The following is a 22463-nucleotide window of genomic DNA, read 5'->3' as shown; positions in this document are numbered from 1 at the left end:
CAAATCCATATTTATTTCTGGTTTAGCATTCAGCGCCATGGAACCTGAATCATTCATAAACACTAATGAATGCATTTTTGCACTCCGCCGAAACGAAGCGCTATCGCATCCCTTTTAAAAATTGACTGAGACGCAGAAGAATTAAGATGAACTGTATCCAGCTGTTTTAGCGCCCAGTTTGAGACACTTAAACATTGATTTTGCAGAACGTGCATCTCTTCACGTGTCCCATTAGAGCCGTGTTCTGCGCTGCAGACAGTGAGCGGCTCTGCCGCTCCAGCGCCGACCTGATCACAAGTCACCTGTGAGAAACTGCATTTGCTGCTTAAGCTGTAGTTATTTTTTCTAGTCTCTAAATCCTGCTCTGCAGATTTTGGGTCCCTCCAGCCGTCTGCTCTTCTCTCAGTTGATTCCTATTACTCTGCCTCTTCAGACAGTTTGTGCCTTTACCCCTTTTTCTTCACCGCCTTTTTTCTGTCTCCATCAGTCCCACTCCCTGAGATATTTTACAAATCTTTTTTCCCTCCCAACTCTGTCTGTACCTGAATTTATCCCACCTGTTCCAGCTTTCTCACCCTGTCCTGCTGTTCGCAGTCCCCTCTCCTTTCTCCAGCCATCTCCCTCCTGTTGTGCATCGCTGACATGAAGCATTTTAAAGTCCAATTTTTCCTTCGCTGATCAAAAAGATCTGAACAATTGTAAAGTTTTGCTTCGAGTTTTTGAAAACTGCAGTTCAAAGAAGAAGATGCCTGTGGAAGATTTGCCAGATTCCTATTTTGGCAAGTTATAAACTTGTTATTACCTAAACACGCGGGTATCATTCACTGTAGATGGAGACCTCAGCTTTACCTGTAACAATAGCTCAGAAAACAACCCAACCTTTGGTTTGCCGTCTGCTGGAAAGGCTCATCTTAGTTGTCAGAATCACATAATTATTTAGCAGCTTTATGGCAACACTACAGTGTTTATATACGCATTAAGTGTGGTAGTCGTCTTTAAAAAGTCGTTATACACTAATAAATGAGTAATAATAAACCACGTGACACTGCGATTTACTGAGGAGGACTACAACTTTTTGGTGAATGTGTTTGAACTTGTACATCATGCCGCGTGTTTGCGATGCTGGTAATTGTTTCAAACACACCTTTCAGGAAACAAACCCACCACCCATATCCAGAATAAATATCTGTAAACGCCAGAAGGAAAGGTTTTTATTTTCCACAGTGATTGAAGCGATGCTGCAGATCCCTTCAGTAAATTGTCTCGGTATAAACGGAGGATCTGCGTTAGTGTTTTATTTTAGGCAGTGAGGTTGGGGGCTCTAAACAAAACCATCTTTTAAGCTCCTCTTACAGCTTTGCTTTTGAGAGGTGTCACAATAGGAACCCAAACTGGGGGTTTCAATCGCAAGCAGCTTTGCACTGAGGATTGGAAACAAGGAGCTGAGTCTCTGGGCCTCGGTCCTGCCCAGGGCTGTCTCTGCACCTTGTGTTCTCTGCGCTCTGGAATTCAATAAAAATTTCATTGCCTTTGGCGCTACTGTAAGAAGTTTAAATTTTGATGAGCGTTCATGTTATTCAGATGTTTCCGTGGCATGTGGAGTAGATTCAGGGTCAGACAGACTTGATTTCTCTCAGAAGGGCTGGGGAAAGAGGGCTTAGTAAAACATAATGTTACATTTTTTTACATTACTGATGCTTAGATTAAGATTTTTACTTCTAAAAATCATCCTAGAAGTTGCTTAGAAGGCCTGCTTTGAATAATAATCAGTAATAGCCACTGATAAGAATGGTGAGTGAGCTCTTTTTTAGTTTATTGTGATTGTTAAGCTTTTACATATGGTCTGGATATCTCATTTTAATAGAGAAATCTATTTTGTCATCTGTTCTTTGTCATGACTTAATTGTGCCATTCCCCCTGATAACAGCATGTTAATCCAGACTGTGCCTCCAGAAGTTTTCACAGAGGGTGTCCATACACAAAGGGTGGGCTCAGCCTTAACAAAAAGGAAATAAATCTTTGGGTTTTAACATTAAGAACAGTCATAGGAGGGTTTTACTACAAATGCTGGAGGGGAGATAAGTGCAGAAGGTATTGCGGCAAAACCTCTGTATCGTCACATAAAGAACAGAAATTTGCAAAGCTCTAAGAGGAAGAATGAAAAATAAAAATCTGTTGGGCTGAAACAGGTGCACAAAATGGGAAATGGGGTTTGCGTTGGAAGAAGGACACCAAACAATCTGATGGTGCTAAGCTGGAGCAGTCAAGCGGGTGCCTGCCCGGGGTCTCTCGTTGTCCGTCACGTCAGGCCCTGGTGGTACCGAGGGGTGGGGGTCTGTCCCTGAACCAAGGCCCATTGCACTAGCTTCTTGTTCACATCGTTCGCCACCCTCGGCCTCCCCACTGTGCTCTCCTCGTTTCTGTGGTGAAGCTGTCACCGTCCCATGTCATTGCACACGCTGGGCTTGCTGACATCTGGCTAGTGCAGGTTTTGTACGTGCACATAGTATTCATTCACTTACACTGGATGTTGTTAGTCTCCAAATAGTTTAAGCTTTCATCTGCGCGTTCACCTGTTGTGTGCAAAATAATTACCATTCCGTATAGAACAAGCAATTACTCACTAGTGGTCGTAATACTCTTAAGTCTTACGAAAGCAGCTTTTCATGGATCCTTGTACAAAATTCAGTGTTTTATCCATGCAGCGACCAGCTGAGGAGGTGCTGGCACGTCTTCTCCCCAGCTCAAACCCCGCATCCCTTAGGATGCTGTGACTGTACGAGCACGCACCTTCATCCTAAGGCACGCTGGAAATAAAACTATGGGAGGGCTGTGCTGTTACTGCACCTGCTTTTGGCATCTCCCTGTTGAGCTCTGGTTGTGGTTCACCCACCAGAACCATGCTTCCCAGCACAGGGCTGTTTGCACAGTATGACTATATAGGCGAAACCAGATAGAAATTACAGTTGGTAACAAATCCCAGGCTTTCACCATTGCCGAAAGTGTCACCCCGTAGGACAGGTGCGGTGTTTGAGGGTAGTTTGATCACCATGGGCTTCCACTGCGTTCATCTGCGCTGCCTTGCACGTGCGGTGCCAGGCCCTGCAGCTTTGCTGGCCTCCTCCAGGGCGGTTCTTTCCCGGTGGAAAGCAGCGCTTTGTGTTGCTCCGGTGACACCGTGCAGTGCACTGACCTCGAGTTCTCCCACCTGGGCTGTCCCAAAGACTGTCTACACTGTCCTCCGAGGCCTGCCCCTGTTCTTCACACATTTGTGTTGTGGAGGGTGGTGGGGAACGAACACCAGCCAATGTGCTGCTGCTAAGCTCGGCTTATTAAGCAGAACTAGGGATAGGCTGTGTTGGGGGAAGCATTTCAGTGCATCCTCATCAACTGAGACATCCCCCAAGTATCAGTCTGGTGAGGCGTTAGGGAGGAGCAGAGTGCCCAAGGAGGAGCTGAGCGGCTGCTGAAGAACCCCAGGCAGAGTGCACCCCCCAGCAGGGTGATGCTGGGCTGGGCTGCTGTTACATTGGGTATAGAACTCTCCCAGCCCCAGCCTCTCTTTTGCTTCCTCTGCTTAATAAGTTGAACTTCTTAGCATCATGTTGCTGGTGTTCAATCCTCCCCCCAACCTGCTCAAGCTCTGCCCGAACTCCAGAAGTTCACACAGATCAGAGGAGATGCAATGCCTTATTTTCTCGTGGAGGGTGATACACTGGATATGTTTGAAATTTTTAACACACAATCTCTTTAAATGGAGACTCCGGACTTAAATTTGAAAAGCACGGTGTTAGGGCTGGACAATTGATTGCCTCTCCAGAGAGGTGACATTGATCATCACCATCAGCATTTAGCCTTATAAAAAGGGATCTACATAATATCAAGGAAGCTTGCTAAAGCTGAAATGAAACGGCACAGCCAAAAAGGTTCAATACTTGGCAACTGGAGTGGCATTTGTTTAGGGAACTGTGTGATGTTCACAGTGAATGTCTTAACACTTGTCAGAAATTATCTTGGAAAGACAAAAACACCCCACCACCAAAACCCCAGCAGAAATCTAACTGCAAAGTAAAGCTAATTATTTTTCTCTTATTGGTATGCAAGTAAAATAGTACAAAGCTTTCAATCATTTGCTAATAACGTAAACCTCTTCTAATATTTCTTTCTGAGCCTGTCAGCAGAAAGTGTAGGGTCATCAGATGATTGAATGTCAAGAGAAAGGGGTGAGAAGATGGCCTGAAGCAGTAAAGGCAATCTTGAGATCTGTGTTCTCTGCAAAGTTGGAAGGGTTTTTTTAAATAATATTTTGGTTTTTTAAATTAGAGCTTTTGGGGGGGACTTACCTGAAACTGCGGAGCTAATAAGATGTATTTCAAAACAAACCCATAAAGTGAACAGTAAGAAATCATCCGGAGCAGATGGTATTCCCTCAACATTTCTCAACGAGTTTAGGTGTGAAGTGCGGAGCTCTGCAGTGTGGTGTGTAACCTAGCACTTAAGTCAGCTAATCAGACTAAAAAAACCCAGACTGAAGATATTTGGTCAACGTGGCATCAAGTTTTTAGAAGTCTTTTGAGGGAAATCTGGGAAACTGTGGCTGAGTTAATCTGACATCCCGACCAGTTAAATTGCTGAAAGATTGAATAAAATATAGTGGTGTTAGACATTTGGGAAATATTGTGTATTGAATCCATTTGTGTGTATTTTGTGGGGGAAAAGCCTTTTGAAGGATGTTGAGGGCTCTTCCCAGAACACTTGTAACAGTCTCACTAAAGGCCTCAAACGATGGAGCTGTGAAGTCAGAGGGAATGTCCTCATGTAGATAAGATAAGAAATACAGTGTTCAACAGGTATAGAAAATGAGAGTGAGGTTAAGCAGTTTGTTTTTCAAGTCTGTGCTGCTCGGCCTCATTGGAGGATTTCTGGAAAAGGGGGTCCTAGGGTGACAAACTTTGCTGTTGCTCCTCAGGCGATTGGGGCTGTGAGGATGAATGTGGGCAGAGGAGCCTCAGAAACACCTCCTGGGGTAAGAAACAATTAAGCAATTAAGTGGCAGGTGAAGTTCCATGTACTATAAAGTGCTATATACAGGTAAACATAGTTCTAGAAAGGTATATACCTCCGAACTGCGGCATTTTGCACAGGCATCAAATATTGAAGTTTTAACACACAGGTCTTGGGAAAATGCACGATCTTAAAAACCAAGTTAAAGGTTAGGAAAGGAAAAGGCACCTAAGCAGAAAAATTGTAACAGCACTGCGTAAATGTGTGGTGGTCCTGTATATCAAATGCCGTGAGCAGTTCTTGTTCCCTCCCCTCTTAAACGTAGCAAAGCCAAAGGAGGTGTAGAGCGTAACAAGGATGATCAAAGACACGTGGAACGTCGAAAACTCTTCTGTAAAATCCTGAGTGCCACGGGGAGAGTAAATAGGGAATGAATGCTTGTTCCTCCTCAGTTGGAAGAACTGAGAGTCCGTGGTTGATGGGCTCCAAGACACGCAAAAACTGGTACATTTTCTCAGGGAGCGTCACATGGAGCGTCCTGCTGTGAGCAGTAGGGCTGCTAAAGGCTTCTCTGGGTCCGAACACAGCGAGAACAAGTTTCTAAGGGCAAAATCTAATCAGGATAAGCAACCTTTGTTCCCTGGTTATCAGGGTATGGTTATGTGAAAACAGCGCAAAGCAGATGCTGCATCTTCAGCAGGTGCCAGTTAGATAAGGTCGCTGCTCTGAACACTCCTTGCTGTTGCTGAATGGATCGGATGACAGTAATAGATGTTATTTTAGCTTATTTTTTGTATCGATAGGATTAGGGGAAGCACGTGTGATGCTGCAGTCTTGCCAGAGGTTTAATGCCAGCACGCAATTAGTGTATGGAATTGATCTGCAAATGCTAAGGCGCCCCACAAGTGCAAACATACATACCGCTATTAATAGGGATGCTCAGAGGGTTTGCTGAGCGTTTATGTACCTGGGAAGCTGCCCAGACGGCTGCGCTGGTGGGTGTGTGTGCGTCACCTCATGCTCTGCAGCCCCAATCCAAGCGCCCAACTGACGGCTCACGGCTTTTCATGAGACTTTGTGCTGAATACCTGGAGTCCTGCATAGCAGAAGCTCATATCTTTTCTTTTTTTAGACTGGGACAAGAATCTAGATGTTACTCCCGTATAGTTTTTCCTGTGCAAGTATGATATAGATATAGATATATATATATATATATATATATATACACACAATTTTTCTCTCTGTTGCAGTATTTATGTATTAAGCCATCTCACCTATTTGAGGTGTCCCATTGCATGACTGCTTGGTCTTGCCTGTGCTCAAATCACTGAATCCAGTACTTCCATTTTTCTTTCGGAGCCACTTTTCTGAGTCACTGATCATTTAATCCGAGTGCGTGTTTTCCCTCAATGCGGTGCCCAAACAACCCGCTCAGCAGCATTAGTGTGAGTCTCCTCCTGGTACAGTTGCTCCTTTCGCACCAGTACGATACTGGGAGTCTGTTTTAGTTCATGGGTGTATTTGTGATCTCGAATACAGTATTTTCTTTTTCTCAGACCTTTTTCTGCAAAGTTTATTGCTATTGTTTCCAATTCCATAAAGGTACAGTTATTTCTCCCTGAAAAAGAAATGCACGTTTATTGAATTATATCCTGACAAAGCTATTTTATCTTTCTAACTGATCAATATAATTTTACTTTATTATTGGTCTGTACTATTCATCCTCATCTGGTTTCTTGGTAGTTGTAGTATAATGATCATTGAATGTTGTGTTTTTCTTCATTCCTGCATCTGCAATTTTATTTCGGGGCTGTATTTCAGACCTTAGCAATATCTGAATAAAAGCTTTTCACTGCCATGTGGAATAAGTGTATTCAAGTGCAATTTGGACATCCCTGCCCTTCTCCCACCTCTCAAGTCGCATCTGCATATCAGAGATAGAGTTTGTGAAGGAAGCTGTAAAACAAAGCCATCAATGGTTTACTTGTTAGAAACAGCCGTGCAGTCATTACCTCAGTAGGTAAGAAAACTAATGTAATGTCGCTACCACAGAAACTTTCATCTGCAGTTTCTGTTCAGAAACTGGAACTTGGGGGCTGTGCAATGAAAAATGCTGTGCATGTACTAGTTTACATTTTTATAACTTTCCTCGGTATACTGCTTTTTTTAATATTCATTTGACAGCTTTCTATTCTGTGGGTATTTCTCTGAAAAGATCCCTTTTTGTCAGCTTTTATTTGCTATGCCGATTTTTCAGCTGCATATTAAGTACGTGTTAAGGACATGACAGCCCCGCTCAGAGCTTGGGAAGACTTTTGACATTCCCGTGACATCATTTTGGGTTTTAAATATGTATCTTTTTAATTTTTTTATGTTCTTTTCGCAGTACTTATTCATATACCTTTGCCACTTTCAATTGTTAAAATCAAGTTTAACTTTATAAGGATTCTAAAAGGATTTGTAATGTACCCAAATGGGATATCTTGTTCTCCCTGGAGGAGAAAAAATACCTCAGGGCTTATCCTTTTATACTGATACAGAAAGGTTTCTATAGTTAAATACCCACTTTAAAGACTGTTGGTAATCCTGGTTATTAACTGAAATACAAGATTGGGGTTCTACCGAGAGCGTATACCAGAAATGTAGTTATAAAATGGAAGTCATTTGACCATGAGTGCCTAAGCCGTGATTAATCAGAGAGAGACGCAGAAAAATGATCCAGTCTACTTAAATTTTATATCCGCTATTTGGAGGGTATGAGAACTTTTGGATTTAGAAATTGGTTTTGAATGGTAAGCATTGATTGATGGAGGAATATTTCAGCCGTGGGCAAGAGTATAGAAGGAAAAAGGTGAGAATTCCGCAAAGAGACAAGAACTGCGATGAAATTGTGTGACGCTGGAAAGCGCGCTCCTGGTTTTGGGGATCGAGGGCGTTTGCAGGTGGCTGAGGAAGCAGAAGCGGCAACTTCGCTCTTGTCCTTGGCAACTCCTGTGTGGAAACTGAGTCGTTGCGTTTCAGTCCTTTGCCTGCCTTAGGCTGTTGCAGAAGCGTGTTATACAGGCTGCTTATATCGCCACTTATATATAACAGCGGAGTCAGCTCTATAGAATTTGGTGAATCAATGGGAGCAAGAGAGGGATTGATCTGCACGGGATGAGGGGAAACAGCAAAATGTCATAATAAAGATGATATGTACCTTTTACAGTCTGTGTGTGGGCTGGTTGTGGTCGGATGCTACTGCAGCAGCTGTATTTATTAATGCATTTTGAAAAGACAAGAAGTATTTTTAAAGTATGGTTTGCAATCTGTGTTTCTGTTGCGTGAAAACGAGTCTCTTCTTGGTGCTTCGTGTACAGCAGACGGTGTTTGGAGTATTTTAGGAAGTGAGATGATGGTGCAGCTGCCTGTCCTGTGAGGAGTATTAGGCATACAATGCTTAGTTCGTTCTTGGATACTTTTTAAAAAAATATTGTAGACTTTTAGATTTGTTTTTTGTATTATTTTGGTGTACACGGCCTGCGTGCTGGAGATCACTTCTCTGCAGGCTTTTCCTTGTTGCCCAGACGTGGTTTTCAGGAGTCGCTGCTTTGGCACCATTAGGGATTTGTACCTCCTCTGCGGAGGGACATGGAGGGGTTTGACTTTGGGGAAAGGTTCACATGGATAAAAGTGAGATCTTAGCTAGAACAGCAGCATTTGGGGTTGGTTATTGCCAGAGAAGCTTTGTTGTACTCCTAACTAAGAAAGCTGAAAGTCCTGATTAGGCAATTTTTCCTTGTTTTGTGTAGTCACAGCTCGGCTGGAGGTTTTGGGTTTGAAGTCGGCTTGTGAGACCAGAAACCTCTGGTCTTCTGTCAGCAATGGTCAGGCTGAAAGGAAAGCTCTTCAGGAGAGGAAGACACTGTCATTAGTTTCTCTCTCATTTGAAGCTCTACAGATGGCTGAATTGAAAAGAGATTCTTTCGCCTGTGCCCCTGAAGGCCGCAAAATTTCTCTCATAATGAGAGTGAACAGGCCAGAGCCACTGACCACTGAAAAGACACTGAAGAAACAGGCGTTCTGTGAAGTCTGGGATAAATGATGCTGCTTTAATACTCTCCATGTAGCTATCCGAAGGCTTCTGATCCTTGAGCGTTTAAAAAACCAAGCACAATGTGCATCTAAAGTTGTTGTTTGTGTGCTAACGTTAAGAGGGGTAGGAGTAGCATGAACTGCCAAGTTGTCTTTGAAGTTGAATTGTCTGTTTGGTGACGGAACACATAATCTTCCATTACAAATCTTATTTTATATGGTAATTGGCTCATTTTCTTTCTAGTTCTCAATTTAACTTCTCTACCACAAACATCTGTACTTGCATTGCATTAATCTGTGTGAAGGTGAAACACTGACTAAGTGATAGAAGTGTCTTTAAAAAGCATTTTTTAATTCATTAAGTGGCGAGTAAATCGTAGTACAGTGAGCACTTCTCACATTGTTATCTAGTTGCGAGCAGCTTGGCATTTGCTCTGAAAGCCAAAAAGGCAAAGTCACTTTGAAATAATAATGTGTTTCAAATTCTTAATCTCCTAAATTAAAAATATTTGAGAGCAGGTAATGGGATATCTAGTTCAGCTTTCATTGTTGTGGAAAAGAAACACTGCATCTCACAATTCAGTATAAATGCCGGTTTGGAGATGATGCCCAAGGTTAAAGCAGTGTCACTCACTAAAGATGTTTGGGTGCTTTCCACGTGTCTTCATTACCAGTGAAACACCAGTGGAGAAAACAGAAATAACCCCAGAACTTGCCTTTGCACTAATTCTGTTTCAGATGTGATGGTCCATCGTTCCCTTAGGGTGCTCCTCCCTGTGATTTAATTAAACATAAATTGGGTTCTAGTATGCTTTTGATCAAATAATGACGTGGGCAAAGGCAGTTGTGAACCAGAGCAGCTATTTTTCGTGTGCCACTCATGATTTCATTGACCTTCCCTTACGTACCCTTTTCTCATCTCCGAGTTTCACGGCGTAGCTGCTCAGTACGGCAGTTTCCATGTGTTCCAAGATCAGAAGGTCCATAGTTTTGCTTTTGAACACTATTGGCTTGTGTTGATTAGGATTCCTGTAATAAGTTTAATATATGGCTAAGCAATGAAATGTTAGCCTGTATGTTATGGCAATAGAAGCACTGTAAACCCGCAGTAAAACTCACATTTTCATGTTTCCTGTTTTTCTGTTCCCCTTTTTCAAGTGTGTAAGCACTTGTAGAATCGATATGTGTGTGTGTCTGTGTACACACGGAGAAAGATTGAAAGGAAATGAGAACATAAACTATTGATCAAGCGGACTGGAACAAAACTCCTCATTAGTTAGAAATGGCTAAGGAAGAGAGAACAGTATCTGCCACATCGGTCCGGGGCATCTGGAAAAGGGCAAATCCAGTAGTAGAATGGATTGGGCAAGACATTTGCTGCAGTGCTAACACTGTGTTTATGCCATTTCTCAAGTCACCAGTGAGACGCGTCTGAAATTGCACACAATTAATTGAAACTGCGACTACAAAGCTGAATTCAAAGTAGGGCAAACACAGCGGGTCTGTCTGTACGGGGGGTGTGGTCAACTTAGACCAGGACTAAGCAAACGGGACTAGTTGGGCCTGCCCAAATAAAGCTGGGATGCGGGAAGGGAGTGGAATAGTGCAGCTCGCAATCAATACAAATGCCAGGGAGGAATAACAGTTTATCACAAAAGGCACTGTTTTCATACAGAATAAATAATCACAGTTTGGCCACAAGTAAATTCAGAAGGCAGTTGTCAAATGTCAGAGTTATATATGGTTATAACAGATAGTACAAAAATACCTGAATCCTTTTAAGGTGCAGTTTATGGAATTTTTGGTAAATTTCTGGAACTGATTATACACAATGTGTGTCTGAACTCAAAGGCAACCGGACTCAGCCCCGTCTAGATTTTTCCTCCTATGTGAGAGAGTTCAAGCAGTGAATATATATATGTACATCCTTATGTAGTTTCTGATATAGTTTTACATGTTTATCTGAGAGTTAAGCCATTTTCTTACTGTAGAAATCAATATTTCCATATGTCTATGTTCTCTAATTTATAATCCAAAATGTGAGGAGGTTTGGGAGCTGCTTGTTTCTACCTCTCTGATTTTAAAAATATTAAATCCACCTACAAATCTTTACAACAGGAAGACGTAAAATATCATCTAGTATTTCCTAGCATGAAATAAATCCCATTGATAGGCAAAGCGTATAAAATATTTGCCTAAACTCTGTAACCTTGCCTTTGTTTGATAAATATTAAAGGACAAAAGGCCGCGTTTGACTTTCCTGGAACTTGAATGATCAGACCCGCCAACATCAGTAAGCAAATTGCCCTTATGCCAGTGAGCGGAGTAAAAACAAATAAATAGGTGAATGTTCTTCATAATGGATGATATTAAAATTGTAGGTGCCTGCAAACAGCTTTTGTTTGTGCTGGGAGCAGCGGAGAGTCCTGGCTGGTGTTCAGTGGCACTTGTGTTCACAGGAGGTTTTTAACATGTCTGTGCATTGGACCCTTTGCGGCGTATATTACCAAAAAATCCTCTCTCTCTCAGTTTTTATGGGTTTTAAATGTCTTTAATTAGTCTTACTCTGAGTACGTTTTAAAAGGCAGCCAAGTACCAGCAACAACAACTTTGGGACATGTCTTAAATGACGAAATTCTTTGGGTGAATACAGCACTATCTATTTGAAGAGCTGGAAACACAAGGCAGTAGAGCCCTAGGAAAGTTTCATCTCTGTTTTCTGTCCATTCATTTTTTAAATTAGTTTTGAAATATTACTTTAGTTTTTGGTTACCTACTGACTTGAGTACAAAGAGCACCCTGAAAAGTTTCTGGTGTATCAACTGGAGGATTTTCTCTGAATAAATAAATAGTTGCTGCCCTCCTATAACTACGTGTGTTGTGTGTTTTACGGAGCTCCAGCTGGAGTCACCACACATCCAAGTGGAGATTCCTGAACAAGTCGAACTTTACACTGAGCTTGTATGAGCTTCTATCAAACCCTGACCTGAAAACTACTGTCAGCGTTGCTACTGTTTGTGCACAAATCCCTGAAAGCCATCGTTGTATGTTATCTTAGAGTAGAGGCACAAATGATGGGTATTTGTGGATGCTGACACCATCTTTTCTCTTTCTTCTGCTCTATATGAAGTTCCTCCCGAATTTCTGAAGCGACCTGCAAATATTTATGCTCATGAATCCATGGACATCGTGTTTGAGTGTGAGGTGACTGGAAAACCGACCCCGACTGTGAAATGGGTCAAGAATGGAGACATGGTGATCCCCAGTGACTATTTCAAAATTGTTGTGAGTATATATTGTCCGTTTGGCTGATTTTTAAGCTGTTGATTTCTCTGTTAGTCCTCTAACCCACGAGCAGGTTCTTTGGTAGGACCGGCTGCCTAATTTTGTACTATGGATGTTTGCAGCCTGGGTGGGAAATGGTTTCTTGAGACCTTTAATGCTCCGTAATTCAGTTGGTTTACTGAGATGCTGAGGCGTGTTGCTCGTATCGTGTGGGTTGATTTCTTTATAGCTTAGATTTCCTACGAGATAGACGCACGCACAAATCGCACTTTGTTGGATGAACCTGTTATAGTGCAAGCTCGCCATGAACACCGTTTCAAACAGGAGTTTAAACATAAATGTAACTGAATTGTGCATCATGAGTTTTGGCATATCGGTACTTCTAGAGGGAAATTTTAGAGGTAGTGAAAGTCATTATTGAGACATGGTTGAGAACTTAATGGTTGTATAATTGGGTATACCTGAGGTTGTAGGATATGTTCAGGTTATATTCAGTCCTTAAAATAGCATAAAAATGGCTGTGGAAATGTTATGACTTGCCAGTGATAGGTGATGCTAGAAAATGATAGCCATTAGGAGGAGCTGCTGCTGCTTTTCAATACCGAATAATGTGAGGATTCAGTGCAAGAGAGATGAAATCTCCAAATACACTTTCCACGTTACCGCTCACAAGTTTCTCCTGTTGTAACAATATACCATAATAGCACCATTGTTTTTCAATCACAACCTGGTTTTAAGTGTTGTCATTTTCCTTTTCTCCTCAGAAAGAACATAATCTGCAAGTGCTGGGGCTGGTGAAATCGGATGAAGGATTCTATCAGTGCATTGCAGAAAACGATGTTGGAAATGCCCAGGCTGGAGCCCAGCTGATAATACTCGACCTCGGTAAGATAAACCGTGACGATACAGCCAAAGATAGGGAGGAACAGTTCCAAGGGACCATTTCCAGATGATATGTCACACCTATAACTCAGCTAGAGCAGGATATATTTTGAAATCATATGAGGTTCAGTGTTGTCTTCTGCACACTTAAAGTTACTTAGGAGAAACTAAGGAGTTCTGTGGGATTAGCCTTGTATTTTGGAAAAAATATAGAAAATATTTAGTGCAATAATAAACTGTAGCCAGAAATCTGAACTGTTGTTGCATGCTGAGATTTAAAAAAAACACACAGGATAGCTGAAATGAAAACAGTCACTGAAATTACAAAAATAAGCAGTTATGGAGTGCACCACAAATGAAGTATTTGCACTGTAGTCATTCTGGTGTCAGAGGGTTTTTTCTGCTATTAGTTTAAAAAGTAGTAAGCTTCTTAAAAACAGTTCCTAGGAGCATAAGGAAGAAAACCACTAGTAGGGGGATAAGAGGAGAGACAAGGCAGACAAGGAAATACTAATTCTGTACCTTTGGAGGCTTTTGTGTTGCCTGTCTTTTTTGGGATATTGGGTCAAAATTGTAGTTTATTTTTATTTGGATGCAAGGGGTTTAGGAGAAACCGTCTTTGTATGGTCAGAGGCACGATGTAACTTCACACTTGGAATTTCAACTGATGTAAATCTGCTACACCTGCTTGTGGTGTTTAGCGTACAGAGAGTAAGCTGTTAGGAGCGTACCACAGAAAGAGGGATTTTCCATGTATTTTCTGGTTGTTTTGTAGAGTAGTTGTGCACTTACAACTTCTTCTGGGTTCTGGTTCGGCTCTGGGTGTGCTCCCTTGCTTGCTGGGTGATACCGCAATGATTTGGGGAACGGCAGGTGCCCTGTGCGGGGTTCAGTGGCTTTAATAGTGCAGAGCTGTGGGATTTCAGCCTCCCAGTAGTGCTCAGCAGCTGGATCCCGCAATGAGCTACTGTCATCAGCTCGCCAGAAGAAATTATTAAAAGTAATTTTATTTCTGCTCTATGCATGAATCACCGGAGTAATTTCCAAATCTTTCAAGTGGAAGCGTTATTCCGTATTTTCCACGTTTGAAAAATACTGAATAATTAATAGACTTGGATTTTGAAGCCCTGCCCAGGTTTGTGCTTTCTCCCGGTTCCCAGTAGTGGTTTCTAAATGACTGTTGCTGTTATTATTTTAGTTGCTGTGGTCTCACTCTTCTTCCTCTCCCTGCCCTGTTGTTTGCCCAGTGGTTTCTCCTTCCACCCAAGGACTGTGCCCTCCAACACTGTCCTTTTTCTTTTGCATGCTGCCAGAGGATGGTGGAGCCTCCTTGGGGTGTAAAGATGCACCCCGAAGTCATACCGTTCTGTTCCGTGGCCCCTGTGTAACGCTGGTGTATTGTAGTTGTAGCGATAAGCTCATGGTACATCACCGATGTGCATCGTATTTTGGTTTTGGTGTTTAGTAGCGGCATAACAAGTAGTGCAATTAGGCGTGAATGTGCTGTGGCTTGGTTGTGATAGATGAAAACTGGTATAATATACAATGTAGAAGAAAATGCAGATGTTCAATAACTTCTTTTAATTCATATATCCCAATATATGAATGGCAAAGAAGGAAACAATATTCAGGGAAAGAGGATGAAGGTTTCATAAGTATTATTTCTTTCATGACAGATGTCTTGATATGAAAATTAAAAACACTAATTTGAGCAAAACGTATTCTGAACAGTCATTAATACAGAGAGCTTTAAAAAAAATCATACCAGCTGAGAAGAAATACCTACTTTGCCAATTTGAAAAGTAGTTTCAGTAAAAAATGTGAAGTGTTGGTCAGGGTTGTACCCGTTTAGCAGTGTGTCCCTTCCCTTGCTGTTCTCTGTCTTCTCCTTCCGAAATGGAATTGGCAAACTTGTGGCTGTTTCCCATTAGCCCTTTTGCTTATCATCGTTAATAAATTTATATTAGAAATTAGAAGCCTGATGGAGTTTCTCAGACAGGGTGCACGTATTTTTTTTATTTTAAATACAATAGGCGTAAGGTATCTGATGTGATTATCGGCTACAACCAAACCTACTTTGCAAGTAGCAATATTTTGGTGGTTCGGAATGTACGTGAGTGTATGTTGTGCAGAACCACACAGACCAGTTCAAATGCAGACTCTGCTGGGCTGGAATAAGCTTAATACAACTGTTGTGAGAAGATATTTTAGGACAACTATTTGTAATGGAGCAGGTTGAAAGGCCAGGAGGAGGAGGAGGATCCAGGTGAATGATCTGAGTAAATACTCTTCCACCAGTATTTCCTGTACTTGAGCTCGGGTGCAGAATTCCCAGCGCCCTTGGAAAGCATCCCAGCTACTTTCCAAATCCTTGGAGACTGGAAATGGTGTCTCTGTCTCTCAGGTACTGGCCACGTGCCTTTGGGAATTGCACTGGAGCCTTTCTTTAACTTAAAATTAGATCCTCATGGGTCAGCCTCTGACCATCTTCATTATGGATCAGATACAATCATATGCTCCATTGTAACAAAGCTATTTCTTGTCATCGTTTTTATAGCCTTGTTTTGTGTGGTCTGTGAAACTTCAGTAATGGATACATTGGGGTTTTCCTCGTGGAGGTTAAATGTTGGTGACAAGACTGAAAAATTGAGCCCGGACCCCTAACCTGACCTTTCCCAGTGTATCTGGCATTGCTCACAATGGCCATTTGGGGACCGAAAACGGAACAGGTGGTAATGAAGAAAAGGAGGTGCCTTGGGGAGGAAGGCAGATGGTTCCCTGTCACCCCTGTGCGATAGGCGTTTGACAAGTGCGCAGGCACCAAAAAAATGAAAGGAGTGATTGTTGAATGCTGTATAAAGAAAAATCGTAGACTGTAAACAAATATGTCACGTTATTTAGAGAACTATTTCAAAACATTATTTGAGATGCACAGTATCACCATCAAAACTCCAAAGTAAGTGTAGTGTACTGTGTGATTTCTGTACTTTTATACTATTTGCTATTCTGTGCTGTATTTGGGAGCTGTATGGGAGTGAGATCTTGCAGTGAATGAATTGAATATGATGCTGGTATCCAGTGGTATCAAGATGTTTTGTGGTGGAACTATCAATTTCTTTAAACTGAAATTTTTCATTAAACGTAGTTCATAGCTGAGAAGTACTGTCCTACATGTGAATTAATGTTACCAGCATGAGAAACAAGATTTTCTCAGCCCAGGTTATCCGTGTCTGACGGGATGACTGGTGGAGGTGCGTGTTGTACCTGCTATCCGGGGATTAAAATGAACTGGTCAGAGATCTAAAGGTCATGCCAGCTTTGGCAGCAGCTCTCCTGAGCTGCTTTAATTCAAGCTTTGAGAGAACCGAGCAAAGCAAATAGCAGAATTACAGGCTTGGGCTTCAGGACAGGAGATCTGGATTTGTTCAGGGGTCTTTCTGGCAGGTTCCTGTGGGAGGTTGTGATGATGGTGACCCGTTTGATCCTTACAGAAAGTCTCAAAGCACAGGGGTGGGCTGTTGCAGAGGGCAGGAATTTGAACGTATGTGTCAAGGAGACCAGCAGGGATAAAGCAGAACTGCTAACTGAGCTCAGTCACAAAAAGAAAGCGCATAGAAGTTGGAAGCAAAGGCAGAAAAGTAAGGGATATTGCCTGGATGTGTGGGGGTGGAACTGGGAAAGACAAAGCTCAGCTGGAGCTGGAGCCATTTCAGAGAAGGTTATGGAGCCATGTTACACCAGAGAAATGGTGATGACCGGGAAAATCCAGCATGATTTATCGTGGGCAAATTGTGCCCAACTATCCCAGTAGCTTTCGGAGTTTAAATGATTTGCCTTGTGGTGGACAGAAGTGAATATAGTTTCCTTTGCCATCACCAAGGCCTTTGGTACTGTCTCCAGTAGTGTCCCTGCAGCTAAACTGGGGAAACTCGGACTGGCCGAGTGGATGGTGGGACATGGGGGAGCTGGGTGTCCAGCAGATGCTGGATACTGGGACAGAGAGGGGTTCAGCCAGTGACCTGGCTGGCGGGACACCAGGTTTGCAGGTTAGACCATGAGATGTGCTGTGACTTCGAGAGCAATGAGTTGGATTATTCCTGAAGAGCGGCAGCCTCACGACATCGTACTGCTCAAGCAGCTGCAGGAGGGCCCAGAGCAGAGGGAGGTAACGGGAAGATTTCTGAAAATTTCTGATCAGATAAGAGCAAATAGTTTCACAGGGATGGCAGCTGCAGTTGGAACAGGTTGCCCAGGGAGGCTGGGAAGTGTCTGTTGTTGGAGATGCTCAAGGCAAGGCCCTGAGCAACCTGGTCACAGGTGGCTCTGCTCTGATGGAGGGTCGCACAGAGGGACTCTTGAGATCCCTCCTAAGTCGTAGTATTTTACAATTCAGAAAACTTGCTGGTCTGAGAGGTGTGAATGGGCCCCATGTCTCTCTTTGTGTGGGGTCTTAATGGAGTAGTCAAATGATGACGGTTTTGTGGTGCTCATTTCCACGCTGATCTCCTTGTGAGAAACACAAATGTCTGGTATCGGTGGCACAGTTTGACATTACAAACCAAATTTGATTACAGTGTAATATCGCTTTGCTTGCACTGTGTGATACTGATTCCTCGCCGAATTGCTTTATGTGAATCCTGATTCTGAGAGAGTTTTAAAGACATCGTTTATTGACCTAAATTGGTGCTTTCTTTGTGTAATTTAGTTCTGTCCAGGACCATTGCTGCATGACTAATTTCATTTTATGTTGGTACTTCTCCGCTAGAGTTTGGCCACGAGTGATCGCGAGTCTGGTAGCACTGAAATGAGGTGGACGGGCCAGGGTAGGGTGGAGAACATCACAAGTCTATCAACATTGTCTGGAGTTGGCACATCCCAGCTAAGACTGTGCTGAAAACCTGGCATTTCTAGAGCATGAGTGGTGTTTGATTGCTTGAGGTTAGTTCAGACACGCACTCGGAGATTTTGGTGGGTCAGATTCCATTCTTAGAAGCTATTTCAGCCAATCCAGCTATAACTGGATTTTCAACTTGTTGGTAGCCAAACCTTGGACCCTTTTTCCTTAACTGGTGGAGTGTCGAACCCTGGCTCTTTCTTCACTTTAACAACACAATTTGAAATGCTAAATGCACCCTTTGGTGCGCTTCCAGCCCTCCTGACTTTGCCTGCATTTAAACCTTATGAGCATATTCTCTGCTCCATCATCCAGCTCTTAAAAAAATACATTGAACCAAGTTCTATCTAAGTTCCAACCGTATGGAACTCGCTGCACCGTCCTGCGCACCCCAACTCTGTATCACTTTTCCTTCTGATACCGCAGCACTGAGAACTATTCTGAGCGTGATTTTTCCAGCCGATTACGAATCCAGTTTTTGTGGTGGCCTCATCTGGAACGTATTTGCCTGCTTTTGACAATGTCACGCAAGGCAATGTTAAAAGCCATACTTAAGATATATGAAATGCTCTGCCTTTTCCATATCTGTATGTTCCATTATTCTGATGTAGGAGGCAAATATGATTTCTTTTTGAGGAATTTTGGCTTCTGCTGAAAGAAATCCAACAGTTGGCACTGACAGGTTTGTGCTCTGCTTCGAAAAACTGGGTTGCACTTTTGGGTATTTTCCATATGTAAAAATTAACATAAATTTAACTTCTCCCCTCGTCTGGTTCAAGCCCAGAGGCAGAAATCTCACGTGTTACTTCAGAACCTATTTTGGATGATTTCACAGATATCAAATGTAACTTCTCAGGCGCTCTCACATTTATAGAGGTAATTTTTTAGAGTATTTTGTATGCAGTCACATACTGTGAATCAAAAACATTTGGTGGTGTTGTCAGGGTAATACAGTAAATATTTTCTCAGCCCCTGGAATGCTATGGAGCTTTTGGAGACTATAGGTATACTTGAAAAATACACAGGGTATGGCGGGTGAAATGGCCGAGTAAGGTGAAAAAAAGTCTGTGCAATAGAAGAGGAGGGTTATTTGGGGTATTTGTCATGTTCTTTCTGTCTTGCCCAATTTTAGGTGTTTCAATGGAAGGGTTGATTTGGGAGATCCCGTCTGGGTGGGGAGAAGATCCCAAAGGAGCAGGATGGAGAATCCACTCCCATGAGGCTCCTCAGAGCCAGACCCAGCGGGGGAATTTCCTCTCCCCTCGAGAACCCTTCCCCCTTTTGTCTGTCATATATCGACATAAATCCATGGGTTTTTTTTTCCTCAGCAGGCTTTTAAATGTACGCAACCAGCTGCCATATTGAAACATGATATTCATACAGAGTTTATCACAGTTTCTGTCAAAAATCGTGTCTCACATTTAGAAAATAATACAGAAGGTAATGGGACTGTGGTATGAGCCAAATATCTTCTATACAGTATATGCCATTTAAAAGATTTTGGCTATTGGGGCAGTTATTGTATTATGAAATCCAAGTAATTTCCTCAGCACCACGGTACATGTACATCACCTCTTCTGTGCACACATATATTTGCATATATAAAATATTCGCATGTATAAATACTCATTTTTAAATGAAAGTTCTAGGATGCTGTAGGCGGCTACAGTTCTGTGAAAAACTCTAACAGCGGCAAATGTAACAAATACCATCTCAATACTGGCGGCACAATAAGGTTTTGAAAAGTTAATGACGGTGCTTGTGTTGTAAGCGGGCGAAAGCTTTTCAAACCCGTCTGACAATATCCAAATATCCGCGGGAATGAGGGATGAACAGCTTGGGAGGCTCCGTTGGAAAGTTGTGCTTCAGGAACACAAACAGCATCTGAAAACAAACTGACTCCAAACAGTGTTTTGTAAAACCAGAGCCAAACTCTGAGAATGTTTTGTTACTGGCTGTGTACACTCCGTTGCTAATTTTCGGTAAACATAACAGTATGTTCTCCTCTTTAATGCTGAAAGACATTTTTCATTTTCATTTTGATTTTAATTTACCTTGCTTAGTTAGTCTTCCTCAGTTTCCTGTTTCTCATCTTCAAAATGACCAGAAAGCTGATTTAATTCAGTTAATTTCTTGACTCAATCCCTGTTTAAAAAATGGCCTTTATTTATTCCCTCTTATGGCCCCTGCTTATATATAGTCTTGTTGAGAAGTCCAGCTGATTAAACTACACCAAATCATAGACTTCTTGAATTTTAACTTTATGAAGCCGGGCCCCAACCAGCTCTCATATTCTGTATTCAATAGACTATTCACATATAAACTTGGCACGCGCTTGAAATAAATTGCTCTAATTTAGATTAAATTAGTAATAGATTAATGTTTGCCGGCGCGCGGTGAATCGCAGGCAGGCATAACAAAATTGATGGGATATTTTGATGGCGCTTATTGCTTTTCATTTCTCGTTTTCTGGCTGTATTCACAGTTGAGTTGGCAAAGCAAAGCGCAGCCCGGTGAAGGTGCTGGTGTCGCATGGAGCTGCAGTTTCAGTCTGCTCAGCACAAATTCGGGTTACGGGGCTTGCGGCTCGTGCACTTACACATGGAAACACTTGGACTGCGGCTCCTGTTTCATTTTGGTTTTCCTGAGTGAAGCGAATGGCTAAAAGGTACTTGTGTTTGAAGAAATAGGTGTATTGTAAAGAACAGTAATAGGTAAGGAATGTTTGGTGGAGGCAGAAAAAGAACCTGGAGGGGCAAAAAGCTTCCATGTATTTTGAGAAACATTCAACACGTATTAGTACATGTTTTCTACCCTGTGCTGGTATTTATTCACACAGAATAAATACCAATGAACCAGGTTGCGTCTAACACAGTGAAAGAGGCTCCGAGACTTTGAGTTCCTGTTTTAAATCATCTCTTCTGGGTCATCCCGAATTCCCTGCAGAGCTGCTCAGTTCAGTAACAGTCTCTTTGCCACCAGAAGGGCGAAGAAGAGCACATACATTTACTGGAATATCACTTACCGAGTCCACCAGTTTCACGTTCTGATTATCCTCTTGTATTTTATATAATAGTTGTTTCTGGCAGCTTGGTATTGAGCAAACGCGAGTGTATTCAGTGTGACCAGCTCCTAGGAACATCGGCTGTGTAGGATGCATTCATTGAATCACCGTGGGTGTTTATTTTTAGAGGTTTTTGGTTGTTTCTTGTTTAGATGAACGGTATAATGACAGGATTAGCTTAATTTTGATATCTGTCATGACTACCAAAGGCCTTTATTATTCATAAACAGAGTTGTGCAGATTGACAGGAGTAGCCTTCATTTGTAATTGATCCCAGCCCCATGCTGTAAAGGAGAAGATCAGATTTTGTCAGTCTCGCACCAGAGGGGGGAACAAACGTGTGGATATGGTCGCAACTGATTGCTTATATTTCAGAGTTGCTAAATTATACAGTAATATCAGAGACAGCTGAATGCCATGCGGAGAAAAAGGAGGATGACTGATTTACAGTTTGGTTGCAAATGTAATGGCATTCGTCTCATTGAATACCTGAATCTAGAAGACTCTCTTCTGATTTTCCAGCAGTCTTGACAAGGTAATAGGCTTATGGGTTTTATAGCATAAGGAAATCAAATAAATGGAAGAAATAAGTGACTCTAACACTCATTTCTGATGACGTGCATTCAAGTGTGTCTCAGCAGTGAACACCTCACCTTGGGACTCGGGTCTGTGGCCTTTCTCTGTCTCTTCTTCAGCACCATTTGCCATGGAACTGCTTGTTCATCTTGTTAGGCAGGAGTTTGTAACAGCGGTAAATGACCAGAGTACCCACATTTAAAATGTTCATTTGGGGAATAACCTTGTGCTGTGGTGTGCAAAGCAAATTCCCAAGCCTCTGTGCTACTGAAAGAAGATCTGTTTTAAAATTGCTGATGGGCTTCACTATTTCTGTTAAAATCAGAAATATGAAGAAGCGGAAGAATGTTACCTTGCTCTTTAAAAACAGAAAGCAAAAAAATCTTAATTAAGAGTTCATAGGATTGGCTGTTGTGTCCTTTGTGTGAATTCCCAACCATCCTGACACCTCATCTGGTTTCTATAAAAACAGTGAATCTGAGGTACTTGTGAGTGGTAAATATGGTCTTTAATGGAGAAATCCAGTTGAAATGCATGTAAAAAACGCCAGTACCACATCCGGTAGTATTGCTGCGTACCTGGTTAGAGCCTAAAAGAGGAAAGGTGGGGTTTGCTTGGGACCCTCTCTCCCTTAAAAAATAATCGTGTGTATCAACCTGACTGAAAGACAAGTAGAGTGCACTA

The 22463-nt window shown here is 42.2% G+C and overlaps 1 protein-coding gene across 1 annotated transcript in view; it reads left to right on the top strand.

The window, feature by feature from the left end:
- NEO1 (neogenin 1) overlaps positions 1-22463 on the top strand; it is a gene marked incomplete at its 5' end in the record, with an annotated part of 156458 nt that overhangs the window by 89881 nt on the left and 44114 nt on the right. Inside the window, 2 exons of the mRNA XM_080351601.1 lie at positions 12209-12363; positions 13128-13248. Of these exons, the coding sequence (XP_080207727.1) occupies positions 12209-12363; positions 13128-13248 (276 nt within the window). The remainder of the gene's footprint in view (positions 1-12208; positions 12364-13127; positions 13249-22463) is intronic.

This window comes from Nesoenas mayeri (genome assembly GCF_963082525.1).
Source record: "Nesoenas mayeri genome assembly, chromosome: 11".
NCBI classification, from domain to species: domain Eukaryota; kingdom Metazoa; phylum Chordata; class Aves; order Columbiformes; family Columbidae; genus Nesoenas; species Nesoenas mayeri.
This window is presented reverse-complemented; position numbering and strand designations above follow the sequence as displayed.